Raw genomic sequence first — 17,284 nt, 5'->3', positions numbered from 1 at the left:
AGGATCGGGGAGGAAGAAGATGCACTCACAGACAGTCCTATTTATTCCCCATCCCCCAGTGGAGTAAAAAGGCTTTTCAGGAGAAAAGCAATAAAAAAACTCAAGCAATAATGGCACATAGTGTTCTCTTGGTGCCTTTATCACTACCAAAGGTAGTATATGAACTGAACCCTGAACAGTTAAGAATCTGGCCCACCACAATCACTAAAATGTTCAGCTCTTGAAAAATTGTGATTTGAATGCATACTCTTTCACACATCTGAATATGATGGACAGAGAAATCTAAGCCTTTATCAGCTGTTTTCCCACTAGCACAGTGATAGCAGATGCTATTCTTGTTGTAAAATGGTAATCAAATTTTGTTTGTGCTTTTGTCTTAACTATCAAAAGCTTTACTCCTGAGGATCTGTCAGGGTTCTTTGATTCTAATCACTGCATCAGAATGCACCAGCGGTAGACAACTGAAAAATCAAATATGGTGTAGCAGTGTAACAGAAATGCAGTGAGATGTTAATTTAAATTTTAAAAGAACTAAAGAGAGGGGAAATTGGTTTGCAGAAAAAAAAACTTTTTACTTGTATCTTACTACCCCTTTCTCTCATCCCTTCATTCACTTCTGATTATTATAACATTATTTAAAATTACCCTTTATCTGTACACAAATAAGTAAATATCTGACCATATTTCTATCTGTAAGCTGCTTTGCCCCCTCAGGGAGGTAGGTGGAGTATAACAACAACAACAACTCTATTTTCCTTCTACACACCTACCACCTCCACCCAGCACCAGTTCAGCTGAAAGGCTACACAGCATAGCAAGGGACCTGGGTTCCCTCTCATGTTGTTGCTAGGCAACAATCAATCCATTGAACCATGTTCTAAGTAGAAATTGTCAAACTTAACTTCCCCTGATCTCTCATTATAAAGGTACAATATGATTCAGTCAACAATTGAGGCCCTATAATCTGCATGATGTAGATATAATCAATGTGGTGTAGTGATAAAAATGATGGACCAGGAATAGGGAGAGCTGCTCACCATGATGCTCAGCCACCATTTTTCAACCAAATCTACCAGACAGGGAAACTGGATGGATGGGGGAACCAGGTATGCTGTACGAGTTTACTAAATATTCATCAACATAATGAAATATCCACTTTTAAACTTACATGCGATAATGTTTCCATATCTATTCTTTGTTCTGTTTTGATCCTTTTTTGCCACATCCCAAGAAGCTGACTGCCCTTCAAAGAAGCTCTTTATTTTAAAAAAGGGGGGGAGGGGAGATGAGATTATAATTCACACATATTTTTGCATTTATTTCAACATTTGTTTTAGTATTCAAAATAGCAACCACCTACATTTTCCCATTAGAAATAAATGTAATAACTGGTCTGGAAACTTCTGATGGGGGCAGAAGCAAACACTGAGCAAATTCAAGGCCTGCTACTTTAAACTGCAAAAAGTGTGTGCTTCTTGCTTTCGCCTGTTTCTCCATCCCTAATACAAATAACATAAATTGTCCAACAACAAATAGGTAAACATGTGAAGAAAGAATTTCCCAGTTAAAAATGATTTCTGTCACACTGACAAAAATAAATCAAGTATTTCTTTAGTGAAACACCACAATATGGACTTGTACTAGCATGCTTCTCATTCACAGTAAAGTCATTTTTATGGCTTGCCCATGCTGTTCAAACATGGGTATGGGCAGTGGCAGATTTTGGTCTTTAAAATTTCAGTCCTGTATGAGGCAAAAATTTGGAACCCCCTGCTCCTCGCCTTCTGTTCTCTCAATTCACTGCATTATAGTTCCAAAGCCCTGCAGCACCCTCTAGCGTCAGCTCCCAATGTGGTCACACTGGTCCAAATCTGTCTCTGCTATAGGCTCTGTACACTGTCCCTGTACCCTGAATTTTTTTACAGGGTTTATGCACGTCAACATAAGGAGTCCAGTGGCCTATCTAGTCTACCACCCCATTTCCCACAGTGGCCAACCAAAAGCCTGAGACCAGGTAGGGTTGGATGGATCCACCTATCACAATCCTACTCTCTCCATACCCTGATAGCAACCAGTTATCTGACATAAATATCAGTGTTAAAACAGCTGACTTAAAAATGGTTATGAAAAATTTGCTGCAGAAATGGAGGGACTTTCGGTAGAGAGTGGATGTTTCAAGCACACCCTCTGTAATGCTTTATGACATAGCATCTAAAGCAATGAAATTTCAAAGTTTCTCTTTGGGATTATTTCATTGACTCATGGTTCACAGAGAAGTGGTCTTTTAACAATTTAATCCCAATTAAACATTCATTTTAATCTTCTTGTAATTAAGAACTCGTGAAAACAAGAAGCTGTACTCTCAACGGGCCTCTCCTAAGTTATTGAAAAAACACAGCTGTTGACATTTTTACCTCATATTCTTCTTTAAAACCGTAGCTGTCAGATGTTTTCATGAGGTTGATATGCTGCAGCAAATCAGCTACTCTTATAGCAGGATGTAGCTGGCCTGTTTGGTATGGCGACTCTGTTCCTTCGCAGAGGTAGCGAGGTACATCGAGCAGACGACTTGACTCTGCTGTTGCACTGTGGTTTTCATCTGTGGTGATATTAATCCAGAGAATAATAATCAAACTCAAATACTCCAAGATACAGTCCAGTTTTAAATCAGCTCGCTGCTGCACTCTGTAAAGGTTTTGGAAGCCAAAATAAGGAATGTGCACACAACAAATTTGTTCTGGCTTTTTGAAAAGCATTGTTTTGGAAAAAGGTCTGTTCTTCTCTTGAGAACTAAGCAGTGCTAATTCCACCTGGGACCAGGAAGACAGCACAGAAGATAATTTTACATGCCCCCCCCTTTTTAAATCAAATTCACTGTCCAGCAGTAAATAATTGAACTCAGTTTGTGTTGGCCAACTCTAGTCAGCACAAATTGCCAGAATAGGCTCAAACTGCTGTTCAACTTTTGTATACAGCTGATGGGCCTTGGGGTAGCTTACAACATGTGTATGGGGCAACCTCTATATGCCCCATACACATACTGATTAAGCAGTAACATTCTATTTATGGCTGCCTTGGAGCCCTCAAGACCTGCTACAAGTTCACATGGACTTGCTCTCTGTGATCTATCTTCCCTTAAGAACATGATAAGAGTAAATGCTTCAAGCAAAGCTGTCAATCTTGCTTGGACCAGAGGTTGGCTTTACATTTTATGGCTGCTGCACAGAGGTAATTCATGTACTCTTGGCGATTTTGGAGGGGGGAGAGAGAGAGAGAAAGAACTATTGCACAAAAAGAGTTCACCCTGAAATAATCGGTATGTGCAACATAAACTGAACCATTGTTGGCCTTTAAGACTCTCAAAGGGATCTTGTTTTTAGAGAGGGCTGTTGTCTTCACACTCTGCTTAAGTGTTTTTGGAGGTATCTGGCCAGGCACCAGAAACAGAATGGACAAAATTCACTTCATTCAGTGGTGCAAGTTGGAAAAATGTCCAAAAGAAGAAAAAAACAAGCAGTGCTTTATTTTGCCATGGACGCCCCCCCCCCCCATTTTGGATGTTCATTAAGTAACAATGAGTGGATGGAAATACAGTATTAGGCAAGTTTCTGGTTTTAAAGTTGTAGTTAATGTTTTCAGGTGAAAAGCCATAGCAAGTATATGGTTCAGCATACTCGAGCAAAGTTCTTTGCGTTGCTCAAATTTATTAGTGGCAACAGTTTTCTGTACCTTTGGTCCCACACCCCGTAAACAATGCAGGGGAAGTACATGCTATTGTTTTTAATTTTTTACAAGTATTCCAGCACAATTTATTTTACATTATATACCATTTAGACCACATAGCATGCTTTAGTTTTTCCTTCTTGTGTATTTCTGGTCAAACACTTGTGATGTATTTAGACAAAAAAATTAACATAATTTTCTTATGATAAACATGTAAAATAAGAATGTCAAATTACACCACTCTCCGGGACATCAGAAAAAAAATCAGTGTAAACTTAAAATTTACAAGCTACCCCTGTTCAAATTTTTCTGGAAAATCCACCTCGCTACCCTGATCTGATCCTGCTATGCCAATTTTGCATTATATTATAACATAGTTACCTAGTTAAGCAACACAGATTGTTTTAGAGAAGAATATACATTAACAAATAAAAGTTAATCTGATGATCAGAGTACCTAGTGCACACAGCATAAAATGACGCTCTGATTTTAGAATCAGTACAATCAGATACAGCTAAAGGCCCTTCATATTTTCAAACACATCAACTCCTTCAACTGAAATCCCACTCCATTGACATAGGTATATGTTCAAATTTAAACTTGGGTTTGACAGCTTCAGAATGACTATAAGAATCCACTTGTCTAGCATGATAGAGCCCTATCCAGCTGCTTGCTAGCCAGCTGCTAGTTGCCCCAGCCAACACCTGGGAAATACACCTGGAAAATGCATGAAAAAGAAACACATGTGTGACTGTATTGTATGGCAGAGCTTTGCCAATAGTCATCTTCTACAACTATTTCACATTTATTTTGAACCAATCTTGTACAAGATGCTGGACAGAACACAGAAGCTTCCAATTTGGTAGCAGATTATTTGCATTCCAAATCTGAATTTTAGGAATTTACTTCTTCCACACTGATCTGACTCCACCAACAAGAAACATTTGAACTGAACAAAGAGGGGTCCTATTTCAAAACAGACACATATCAAAGTCCAACAAAGATCAAATCCAAAGTCATTTTTAAGTACCATAAAAGCAATCATGTTATTATATTAAAGTAAATAACCCCACTCCTTAAATGATCTCATGGGGTTTTAATTTGAATCATCGTGTGCTTCATTAAACTGAGTAACAGTGTGAATGACAAATCAAAGTCATATTAAAGATAGTATTTCATTCATTATACCATATATCTTGTAATATAAATCACCTCATTTACCCAGCCAACATTCACACAATATACTATAATGCATAGTTCCACAGGATGGAGATCAGCCTATGCAAGGCTTAGACTTGTGCAATCCCAGTTTACCTCTTCTGAGGAGAATTAGTTTAGAACCTTTTGTTTAGTAATAGGTTGATTCTGAACAGTAATGCATGTTGTTTGAACAGCTAAAACCCTGGTTAGTGTTAATTATGTTTTGTTTGAAGTAAGCTAACTTGAAACTATGTTTCATGGCTATGTATTCTATGGTTCAGTGTGACATCTCAACACACTCACCCTGTCTCCTCAAATACTTACCAGTTATAGGGACTGTAGCCCATTGAAGCATTAAAAAAAGCAAATAAATCTTGAGACATTCGAAAACTTTTTTTATGTTAGAAAACAGTCAAAGCTTAAGCTTAAAAGCTGTAGAAGCTTTGTAACAATGGTAACTAAAATAGCTTCTACAATTTTGGAATCATAAAGAAATCTAAACAACTTTGTGCCATTTTAATCACCACAGACATGCACATATTACAAAGCCATTTTTTTGTATGTATGTATGAAATGAAATGAAATGCCAAATATAAAAAAGGAAGAATGAGCAATGGTATCAAATCTCTAACATAAATACAAGCTCTCATGAACTCCAACTAAGACTTTTTGCCTCACGTAAATAATATTTGTCAATGAACAACAAACAACAAGCCACACTGTGATGTGAATGCATGCTGAAACTGTCAGGCCGCCTTTCAGTTTTGCCCTGGGGTTGCTCTTCACAGCTGCCTGTCTCACTAAAATTCGAACAGATTAACCTTTGCATGTCAAAAGATTTGTTTCACCTAACTCAGTTGGAGGTTTTGATAGCTCTAATGTCACATCAAATATACTTGTTTAGTGAGTACATGGCAGCAAGAGCCTCTTGATGAAAAGGATTAGGAAAACAGCACCCAATCAGCGAGTTTAAAATTAGCAATTATTTAGATATGTTAATTATAATTTAAAGCTGTAATCAAATCATTACTAAATGGCTGAAGAAAAAGCATGGGACATTTGACACAATGCTGAATGTGTGCATAGGAGACCCACATCCATATACCTGACCAGCTATGGAGCCCTGAGTTGGGGCTACTATTATAGTATAGTAGACCTGATTTCAAATCCCTACCCAGTCATGAAGCCCATAGGATGGCCTTGGGCAAATTCCCAGCCTACTCCACAAAGTTTTTTAAAGAATAAAGGGGAAAGGGAACCATGGAAGCCAACCTAAGCTCCTTATCATAAGGGCAAGATAAAAATGCAATATGTACAATGAACTAGCTCCATCCACCTAAGATAAGACAGAGAAGTGTGGTTCTCAAACACCACTTCCTGTGCCACATTGTAAGCTGCTTTTTAAAAACAAAAACGGGGCTATTTTTAAAAACAGTTTGTGATATGGCAAGGGAATCTGTAGTTCAAAGTCCCATGGGATGTGTCTAACCTTAGATAACAGCTAAAATGGTTTTTTAGATTCTTGCCTAACTCTTTTAGCTCAGAAAGTTATAACAAGTTCCAAAGGGCCTGAGACACGGACATCTAATTTTTTTATTCCTCATGTTATAAAAACATGTTCCAAAGCCCCCAAACTGCCATGTATTTTGGGGAGGGGAGGGGGATGCTTGAATTCAATATGGCAAAGGGTGTGGGAATTTGAGGCGTTCACTATACGGTGATAAGCTTTTTGGGTATGCATCAGTTTCCATTTGAATTTGGATCCATTTCAATGCAGTTTCTGGCCAGCATTTAGCACTTGAGTTCATTTGGTTGTACTACTGGTTGATTTATGCTAGGAAAAGGATAAAACAAATGTTCCTATGCTGGCCTTTGATTCAACTAAGATATCCTTCTGGATTACTGTATGGGAGACTGGGAGACAATATTTTAATGGTTGCTGCTACCTGTCAGGTAGGTTTCATAGGACTCTATCTTGAATCACATGCTGATTAGGCTTCAGGATTAAGCTGTCTGCAGATATGGACTGGGAATGGCAAAAGAAATGTTGAATGGGTTTCTGGATCTGGTAACGTCTGGACTGAGTTTGTTAGGCCTCATCCTTAACAACAATGCAGTACTACTGATGATTTGGTAGCCTTTGGCCTACTCTGTGGGAAGTGCGCTGGCAGGCTGAGGGTGCCATTAAATCTGGACCTGACACTCCTTGTTCAAGTAGCACTTGTGACGCAAAGTGCTACGGCTGTAGTCCCTCCCATCTATTATTGTTTGCATTCGTCTGTCTTGAAGGAAAATGGAGTGCGCCTCTGGGGGTGAAGTCAAAGGGCTGCATTAGCAGCACCAAAGCGAATTCTCTGAGGTGCAAGCCTGGGCAGTGTGTATGGAGTTCCTCGGCTGCCCAGAAATAAAGACTCCCCCCCCTCAGCATCACTGATGTGGTCCAAATCAAAGCAGAGCAATACTTTGGGCACCAGCTTGGCTGCAGGAGTTGCCAAAATGAGTCGTACAAGGTGCCATCCAACCATCTTAGGGATTTCACTCCAAACTTGTATCGGGTTCTCTCCTTAGTCTTTTCTTTTCCTATCTAGGCTCTTATAACATCTATGTTAGATTACCTCTGTGCATTTTAATGGAATTTCCTTTGTAGATAATTTCAAACTTCCATTGGTTCAATTGAACTGCACAGATTTGAACACATTGTGTTTCTCGATGCACTGCCAGTTGCAGGCTTTGACTTATAAAACCCGAAATTACTTGGGACCAGGATATTTGATAGACCCTTTTCTCTCTAAAACATTTCTACCTCACCCTTCAATATAAAATCTCCCAGGGAGATTCCAATATTATTGAAAACGCCCAACAAGTAAGTAAATAAGAAAAATTGAGAGCTATGTAAAAGCACCAGTCATACTTCTTAAGCCATTCAAAACATGGATGGGAAAACACACACAAGCGGTGAAAATTGTACAGATGAGGTGCCACTTGCAAGGCCCTGTTGCTGGTGGACACCCACCACATTTAAAGAACATGGGTGCACTAGAAGTGGGATTCCTATGATGATCTCAACAATTAGGTAAGTTCATACAGAAGAAGGCGGTTCTTCAGATGCCAGGCCCTAGGCTGTCTATAGCTTTATGGTCAAAGTCAGCCCTTCAAATTGTATGTGGAAACAAATTGGTAGCTAGTAAAGAACAGGATGTGCTTGTTTCTGGGTGTCACTGTTAACAGCCCAACCAGCCTTCAAATGCAGCCTCATGTAAAGTATTGTATAGTAATCTAACCAGGGCATGGAAAACTGCCACAAGGTAATATATTTTCCAAGAAGGAAGCTAGTTAACCGACTGTCTGTGTCACAGAGTGGTACAAATGGAAAATATGCATCTTGAAAGTTGGACTCAACTTTAAGCACCCTTAAAGCTAAGGACTGTCTCCTTTGGGGAATTCAACTCTAAACAATAGAAGCTGAATACTCATTTTCTATTTAGTCTTGTCTCCTGAAAAGTCCCTTTCCGATCTTTAATATTGGTTTCAGAATCCTCCCTCTTTGTGCTCTAGTTTCCCCAGTAGCTTGCAGCGGTGGTGCTTTGAAACAAACTTTGAGGTATCAATTGGTTATTATTTCATTGCCAGTTTTTAGTTTTAAAAGGAAATTTTATTCTGCAGAAGATCAGTGATATAGGGTGCTTCCAGACAGGAGCATAATATGGCTAAAAAGTCACTTGCTGCAAACTGGTCACTACACTTTTTTTAAAAAAAAAACGCATTGGATTTTGGTGTTGGCAAGGGGAAATGCGGATTAAATGCAGGGGGAGGGTATATAGACTGGCATTTTGATGCTGACACATTGTGTGGACACTGAAAGAAACCTCCATACATGAGTAGCACTGATCCTATAATAAATGCCTTTTTGGAAGCATCCATAATCACACTACCATATCAGGTTGAATATGTGAAACCACCACTGTTTCTAAAGCAAGGTCAGCTTTGAAAACAAAAATATCACTGAAGCAACCACCAATTAAGCTGTGAAAACCAACAATTAGCCTCCCAAAGTGAGGGAGAAACCAGCTTCCAGTGCACATTTCAAGCCCAGGAAGGCCGTTCATTTCTCTTGACTGTTTGATGCTGCCTGAGGAAAATGAGTACACCCGAATGTTCTGCCAACAGCAGGCTTATATTTTCAGTCTGAAACAAGCTGTTTAGACACCCAGTAAATATATTGGTTGACAGGAGTTATAAACCATGCAAGGAGATGAAATCCATGAAGGAAGAGATTATGGACTAGGTCCTCACCTAACACAGCAGTCGGCACAAGTGGATCATTGGGCACTGCAGGAAAACAAAGCTCGTGAAGAAATACATTACCTTCAATTGGTGTATTTTTCGTTTTATCAATAAAGAAACATAGATAATTTTATAAAGTCACATAGCAGTGTCTATTAGTGAAACAGAGAACACACAGTCTGCTTTGTTGAAAGCAATGTTTGCATTTTACACAATGCCATAAACGCACAAAATTATCCACTACGACCCAATTAGGCTATCTTCTAAGCATTTACTATTTGACAGCCACAGAGTAAACTCTCAGGTAGTTTTGCCAGTGCAGCTGCCAACAGCTAATTGAACAGTTAGGAAGCAATTGCTGCTATTAGAAACTCAGTTCTAGCCTAAATGCACCCTGTGTTTTTCACAGGGCGTAGCTGAAATGCCCTTGATTGAAACATTCATCAGCAAATTCTCTGATGAAAGAAAAGTGAAACATCACAAGTACTTAAATCAGCAAGTGGACACCTTACTTTCACACTACACTCTTAGTAAATTATGGCATATTAAGCCTAATTTACATACTTTTCCTTTTAGGGATCTTGGAGCCTTTCTCCCAAGGCAGGCATGGAAAAGAAATCCATGGGCTCATAAACACTCACTTTAAAGGGGGAAAAAAGTGAGCTTTTTAACACTTCCAAATTATTTCTAAGCAAGAGAAGAATTTCCGATTTCACTGGCTGATAATTAGCTTTCTTTGGGAACAGCCAAGGACTGTGGAGGCTTTGGCATCCCAAACCAACTGCTTAAGCCCTACAAATGTCTTAAAATTGGCCTTCCATTGCATTAAAAGGTAAAGGGACCCCTGACCGTCGTTAGGTCCAGTCGTGGCCGACTCTGGGGTTGCGGCGCTCATCTCGCTCTATAGGCCGAGGGAGCCGGCATACAGCTTCTGGGTTATGTGGCCAGCATGACTAAGCCGCTTCTGGCGAACCAGAGCAGTGCACGGAAACACCGTTTACCTTCCCGCCGGAGCGGTACCTATTTATCTACTTGCACTTGACATGCCTTCGAAATGCTAGGTTGGCAGGAGCAGGGACCAAGCAACGGGAGCTCACCCCATTTTTGAGAGAGGAGTGGAAGCCAAATTCAACGGCGAGGGAGAAGGCCACCCTCCTGTGGAAGACCTGTGGAGGAGGTCTTCTCCCTCATGCTTGGATTGGGCTCCTGCAGGGTCTCTCTCCCACTCTTGCAGGGACTAATGGAACAAATTGTTCCAGTAGGGAAGGAAAAAAGTTATTTCAAGGTACAAACCTGAGACTGAGGAGAAGAGGTAATCTACCATGAGCACTTACTACCCCTCTCAAATTGAATACCCCATAGTGTCTTTAACCCACTCTTCAAGTGGAAAATTTGACATATGGACTATCACTAGAACAGGGCACAGCAAGGCACTGAGAGAGTTAATTGATTTATCTTGGCTAAGGAAAAAAAGGGATAACATATGCTCTTTTCTTAAGAATGCTACCATCGTGCTTGCTATTACATGAACACCTAGAAAATGGTAGAAATAACTAGGCTGGGCAAAAAGGTAACTAGTCTCATAATCCATGTTTTTTGTCCCAAACAGCTTGCAGCAATCTCTGAGCCAGATAGTACACTAGTTAGGAAAGGGACCAGCTAAGTCAACAAGGTACTTTGAATGTCTTAGAGGGCTGTCACATGATAATACATTTTTACAGTGTATAGATCATTGATGGGAAGTTCTCAATACCCTGCAGCCAACCACACCTGCCAAAAATACTGTCTGGAGGTTTGGCCTGAGAGGGATCTTCCTGAACCAATACAGTCGTACCTTGGTTCTCGAACAGAATGCATTCTGGGAGTCTCTTCAACTCCTGGAACTGTTTGAAAACCAAGGACCGTCCTGCAGCCAATTAGAAGCTGCAGAAGCCATTTGGCTTCTGAAAATTGTTCAGAAACTGGAGCACTCACTTCTGGGTTTCAATTTCAACTTCTGGGAGTCGATTTGTTTGGAAGTCAAAGCATTTGAGATCCAAGCTACGGCTGTACTGCTACTGGGAGTGGCTGGAGGAGGGGGGCCATCACCCAAAATCGGGGTTGGGTGTGACTGTTGCATACAGTGGTACCTCAGGTTAAGTACTTAATTCGTTCCAGAGGTCCATACTTAACCTGAAACTGTTCTTAACCTGAACCACCACTTTATCTAAATGGGCCTCCTGCTGCTGTTGCGCCGGCGGAGCCCAATTTCTGTTCTTATCCTGAAGCAAAGTTCTTAACCTGAAGCACTATTTCTGGGTTAGCAGAGTGTGTAACTTGAAGCGTATGTAACCTGAAGCATATGTAACCCGAGGTACCACTGTAGTTCAAGTGTCTCACTAAATTAATTTATTTAGTGTAAATGTAACAGCACCTCTACAGAGCACCTATACACAGAAACAAAGCAAGTTGCCAGCTTCAGTTACAATGACCATTTAAGCTCTGCCACTACTGTACTTACATCTGGGACTGAAGTTATGGGAATCCATAAAGGTGACCGAGAGAGGGTCCTCTGCATGAAGCGTGCTTTGATCAGCGTAACTCCTATCCATTGCGTTCACCATATGGGTCATTTCTTGCCTGGCGTTTCCCATTGCATCTTTGCGTTTCTTAGCAAGTTTGCTGCCCAGCCAAAAGCCAAAAGAAAAAAGCAAAACAATGAAAGTCATCATAATTTTTTCCATCTGGTGATCAATAACATGTAACAGTACCAAAGTGAAAGAATCTCTCAAACTTAAGAGCAGCTTTAGACGCTCTGGTACCCACAACCACGAAAATGTTCAAGTGCCTTGCAGTTTCAGATGATGAGTTGTCGTTGTAATGTTTGGAAAGGAACTTGCACAGGAAGGGTATTCAACTTGGGCACTTTTCATCTTTAGTAACCTGCAGCCTGATCCTAACCACATCAACTCAGAAATAAGTTGGAAATATTTCAGTTGGGACTTGCTTTCAAGTGGGTAGAATTGAGAGTTCAGCTTTAGTTTCACAAGGAGCCTGTCAAGAACAGTGCAAGCGTTGGAAACATTAAGCACTTGTGCTTCCAACTTGCTACTGCCAATGATGAAGCTACTCTTAGGAGTTTACAGGACAAATTTACACACTGCAGTGATCCAAACTTGTATCCATGCCATTATTTTTATTTCTTGTTGTGAGATAATATTTATCGTGTAGAAATGTTTTTGTTTACAAATTCATATTCTTCTCTCCCTTTAATTGCTGTTTTCCCATGCAATTATGCCAAAATACTCAAATTGGAAACAAAATTCCATTTTAACTTAACCTTTATACAAATAAACAGCATAATTATATCAAACGATCTTTGACCTATGTTTTGATTTGTAGTCAGAGAATTCATTTTTCTGGTTTTTCTACCACATCTATCATTCAATTGCTTAGATTGGCAAAGGTATGCAAACAGCACAACAAAAGGAAGATAGTTCTGTTCATGTTAGGATTACATCTCACAGATCACCTTTGAATTAATTAATTAATTAATTAATCAATCAATCAATCAATCAATCTGTACACTGCGCTTCATCCATAGACCCCAGGGCAGTTCACAACATACCAATACAAAGATAACAAAATAAAATAAGAACCGCCCCCCCAAAAACCCAAACTTCACTCATAGGACAGGCAAGCGTGGTTTGCCCCAAACCCTATGGTGGGCTAAGTTTTGAGACCCGGTAGGACAAATTAGGTTCCCTACCATCACCCCGAAGTGTGGCAAATGGGGGAACAATATTTTGACTTCTGTGCTTATACTTTTAAAAACAGAATTCTGTGCTGTTCACACAGTCTCACAGAATCTCACAATGTTAACTGAATCTCACAGGATCCAAACTGTGCATGCAAAGGAATTCCTATATGGCTGATATCCTTCCCATTTGTACACATCTGTGTACATTCACTATCATATGCAGAGGGAGAAGCTGGAGGTTTACTGGGCAGGGCTAAATCCTTAAGGTACAAGCAACTGCATTAGATTATCCTAATTAGTACACAAATATTTGTAAAACACTGGTGGTTTTTCACAGATAAAGCACCACAAAACACTACCTGTGTTAATTTAAGCACACAGAGCACTCAATTTGCAGTTAAACACAAATTGCATCAATACTCCTGCTTTCAGGACAATTGTTTATTCCGAACTGTGAAATCCCAAATAAAGTGTCGTCAGGATAGTTTATCATAATATAGACTGCATATTAATAACATGTTGATATACTATGTATTAAGTATGTGTGTATGAAACATATATTAAAATGTTCTTAATGGGTGACACAGTTGTAATTTAAGGAACAGCTGCAAAAGGTATTTCTGGAATATTAATGGATAGATAACAGACATCTTTAAAATGTGCATACATGTTCTTGCTTAGAAGTCATGCTCCTTAAGAAAAAATCCGCCTTGTAAGGGATGTCTAGATTTGGTGAAGAAGAAAATGTCCTCCGTACTTACTCAAAGATACTCTTCTCATACTATTGAGAAAATGCAGTTACAGCTAACAAGATATGGATCCATTCAGATTCTTGGCGCTGACAAGTCTCTGCTCAAATTCAGTAACACAGCCCTCGTGTGCTTGGTCACATGTAGACCTAGACTGCTTCCACGCTAGAGGTGTTGTTGTTTTTTAGTGCTGCTAAGCCTTTGCTACTTTACCACAATAAGCCTGAAGCAGAAACATCTACTAAGATTCCACACAAGCATTGAGTGTAGCACAATATTATCACTACTGACCACACATACAACATACTTTCTTGGCCTGACTATTCTTTCTCCTGGGCATTCTTGCTTCACTTTCTGAGAAATATTGAAAGAGTTGGGTGTCAGTTGCTGTGGCTGCATTTTACAAGGCCAGCGCCTTATAAATAGTGATAATTCGTAATAAAGACATAACTTGACTGGGAAATAATTTGGAGGTACTTTTCCACCCAGTGAATTTTTCTGGAATGCCCTATGTGGTAAGATTATTGATGCTAATTGGCTGTGTACCTGGTTGGGAAACTGCTCTGAGTCTTCTGGGGGGAAAAGTAGTTGAATGAATATATAAACAAAAAAGCAAAAATTGTTAAATAAATATGCAAGTCGAGAACTGCTCTGGGTCAACCCAACACAGCTGTTCCTTGGCTAAATTTACACTACATCCACTCAGTAAACAAGTGCAGGAGCAGGATGGGGGTCTGTTTGCCTCACTTCTGTGCCATGAAGAAGCATGGTAAGAGGTTGAGCCAACTGTGTGATGCTGGCTGGACCAATCTGGTGGGGCGGCAAGCTTGTCTTTAAAGGCAGCATTGTGATTTGTTTTTGAGGGAGTTGAACAAGGCCTGCAAAACTTTCTACTTGGCAAGTGGCATGAGGGGTGCCATGCACAAGTAAGCTTCCTCTTGTGGTAAATGGAGGAGCACCCTGCTGCATTTTCATGGTGAGGGGCTGCTAACAAATATCCTGCTACTGCTCCCTGGTTTAAGGCGCTTTGGCAAGAGGGTTGCCCTTGAGTTATGACACTATCCAAGACTGTTCAGCAGGGGTGGGAAGTAAATGGCAGGTGTTTCCTTGGCATATTGTTTAAGAACAACAAACAAACAAAAGCACGCATCATTTAGTTAACTTGGAGCTCCTCACTGCCTATCTCAAATTGGGCAGAGTGCCTTCCTAGTTTTTACCTTTAACAATTGGAAGCCTGCACTATTCGAGTATAGTTAAGAGTGGTGAAAAATTAAATGCTCAGGGCAAACCTCTACAAGTTTAATAAATAGTCACCCATAGTTAAATCTTTTTAAAGTATTGTGTCTTCGTTCCAGAGTTGGGGAACAAAGACATGAGATGGTGGTAGTGGGTGTTCCTTCAGCTGCTTGTGAAGCAATTGTCAATATACAGCTATCATCCCATTATATATTTACAGGAGACATGGCATAAATTCAGTTTTGTGATTGTGTTTCATACATGGATTTGCAGGTCCTCCACGAATCTCTGTTCACAGAGTTCTCAGCATACACTTCCCCCTCAAAATTATCAGTGACTATATTTAGAATTGTAGCTGTCAAGAACTTTTACATGTGTAAAAATGGGATAGCAAGAACTAAAAATATAGGAGAGTTATTGCTGATCTTTAATCCCATCATACTATCCAAGGCTTTTATAGTTCAGGTGGCTTTTTCTCACCTATATACTAAAGCTCTCAGTCTTCCAGCCTTAATGCCACATTTAGGAAGGAAGGAAGGAAAGGGGGGGGAGATAACCAGTCCCATCTCTTCATTTCACAAAACCCATTTTTGAAGCACCACTTCTTATAAGACTTCATAAAAACCCTTCAAGATAGTCTTTCAGATAGTGAAGACTGCAGCTAGGTTTCTGGTTAAGACAAGCTAAAAAGTCAACAGTACTTAAAGCCTTGCAAGTAGCTAAGTAGGTAACCGTGAAAAAGTTAATTTCCATGAAAAGGCTGTGGTGCTGTGATCTATAGATACCAAACTTAGAGGACATCTTAAGTACTTATATGCACTGAGCTCCGAAGAGTGTCAGCAGCAAGCAAACAGGTAGTGAAACAGTTGCTTGTCGAGACCCTGAAGCCACCCCCTCGTTGGAAATAACTCACACAAGGACATGAATATTAGGTTTATGTTACTGGGCAAAATTGAGGAAGTGAGCAAAGAGGACGTCCTCTGGCATGCTCCTCCGTTTAAATAGCCCCGGCCACACGCCCCCAGACAGCGGGTTGGCTGGCCGGGCTCTGACATGGCCGGGATCCCCCAGGCAACGGGGGACAAGGTCCCCCGCCTCCAGTGGGGAGTGGGTGGACACATCTGTATTGGAAGTTAGATTAGCTTCAACCAGAGCCAGGGCCTTTCCAACTCTGGCTCCAGCCTGGTGGAACTCATGAGACCAGGGCCCTGCAGGATCTGATTTCTTTCCGCAGGGCCTGTAAGACAGAGTTGTTCCGCCTGGCCTTTGGCTTGGAGCCAATTTGATTCCCCCCCTCTCTTTTTTCTTTTCCCTCTCCTCCTGCGAGGAGGCTACATTTAATATTTTAATGTTTCAATATTTTAATGTTGTATTTTAATTTTGTTTTTAAGTTGTAATCATTCAACTTGTTTTTATTATTGCTTGTAAGCCGCTCTGAGCCCAGCCTTGGCTGGGGAGGGTGGGGTATAAATATTATTATTATTATTATTATTATTATTATTATTATTATTATTATTATTGCTAGCAGCCATCAGCTCCTTATAGCTTTGGTACTCTAGCCCAGGCTATGCAATCTGTTGTTTTGGGAACAATCAGCAATTTGTATTGGGGTTGCCGAGAGTAGATAGACATTGTTAACCACCACAGCGTTCACCTCCATCAGCCTATGCAGTTGGCTAAGTAAGAAGGGAGGGAGTAGAGATACTCTATTATTTTGTGAAAATTGCATAGCTTAATTACTTCTGGTTGTCTGTTATTTAACAAGGGAATTGCAATTTGTCATAGTAAACTCAAGGATAACAAAGTCAGGCTACAGCAGCTTAGGTAGCTTTTGTTTAAAATCAAGTGGGTTTTTTGGGTTTTTTTTTTAATTGATATTTCAAAACCCTGTCCATTTAATACATGATTCAGATTTACTGAAGGGCAGCTCTGTTCAAGTGCAGGCCTGTACATATATTACATGGCAGCATGTTTTGAATTAGTAGCTTTTTTCAACCCTGCATTAGGCTGCTTCAAACTTTGTCTATGCTTCTACAAACCATTCTGACTGTTGCTACCATTTAACGCATGCAATGTGTAACATACAAGATAGGCAGAGATCTTGTTGACAGGTCTGTTCCCTGAGAGTAAGAGAGATCAACCACTTAAACGCTTCAAAGAAAGAGTAACATTGCAAGCTCAGAGGAAATATCACTTTCAAACAGCTGCTGGATCACATCTCCCCCACTGTGAGGAGAAGAACAGGGTAGGAGAAGGAGCCCAGAAGCCTTCTTCAACTTTCTCAATGATAATTTGGTGGTTTTGGTGGAAGAGTCAAAATGAACAGAAGCCTTGAAGGGCTTATGTCTTTTTG

At 40.2% G+C, this 17,284-nt stretch overlaps 1 protein-coding gene across 14 annotated transcripts in view; it reads right to left on the bottom strand.

The window, feature by feature from the left end:
* The window catches only part of PTPRK (protein tyrosine phosphatase receptor type K), a 331,989-nt gene that overhangs the window by 20,391 nt on the left and 294,314 nt on the right, over positions 1 to 17,284 (bottom strand). For 6 of the 14 annotated variants that reach the window (XM_081907035.1, XM_081907031.1, XM_081907040.1 and 3 more), the window contains 5 exons: positions 11,708 to 11,868; positions 9,217 to 9,252; positions 5,248 to 5,259; positions 2,415 to 2,599; positions 1,169 to 1,256 (listed from right to left, as the gene is read on the bottom strand). In XM_081907035.1, the coding sequence (XP_081763161.1) occupies positions 1,169 to 1,256; positions 2,415 to 2,599; positions 5,248 to 5,259; positions 9,217 to 9,252; positions 11,708 to 11,868 (482 nt within the window). The remainder of the gene's footprint in view (positions 1 to 1,168; positions 1,257 to 2,414; positions 2,600 to 5,247; positions 5,260 to 9,216; positions 9,253 to 11,707; positions 11,869 to 17,284) is intronic. The other 8 variants (XM_081907036.1, XM_081907038.1, XM_081907042.1 and 5 more) reach the window with 2 other exon arrangements.

Source organism: Podarcis melisellensis, assembly GCF_964234715.1.
Source record: "Podarcis melisellensis genome assembly, chromosome: 3".
NCBI classification, from domain to species: Eukaryota; Metazoa; Chordata; class Lepidosauria; order Squamata; family Lacertidae; genus Podarcis; species Podarcis melisellensis.
This window is presented reverse-complemented; position numbering and strand designations above follow the sequence as displayed.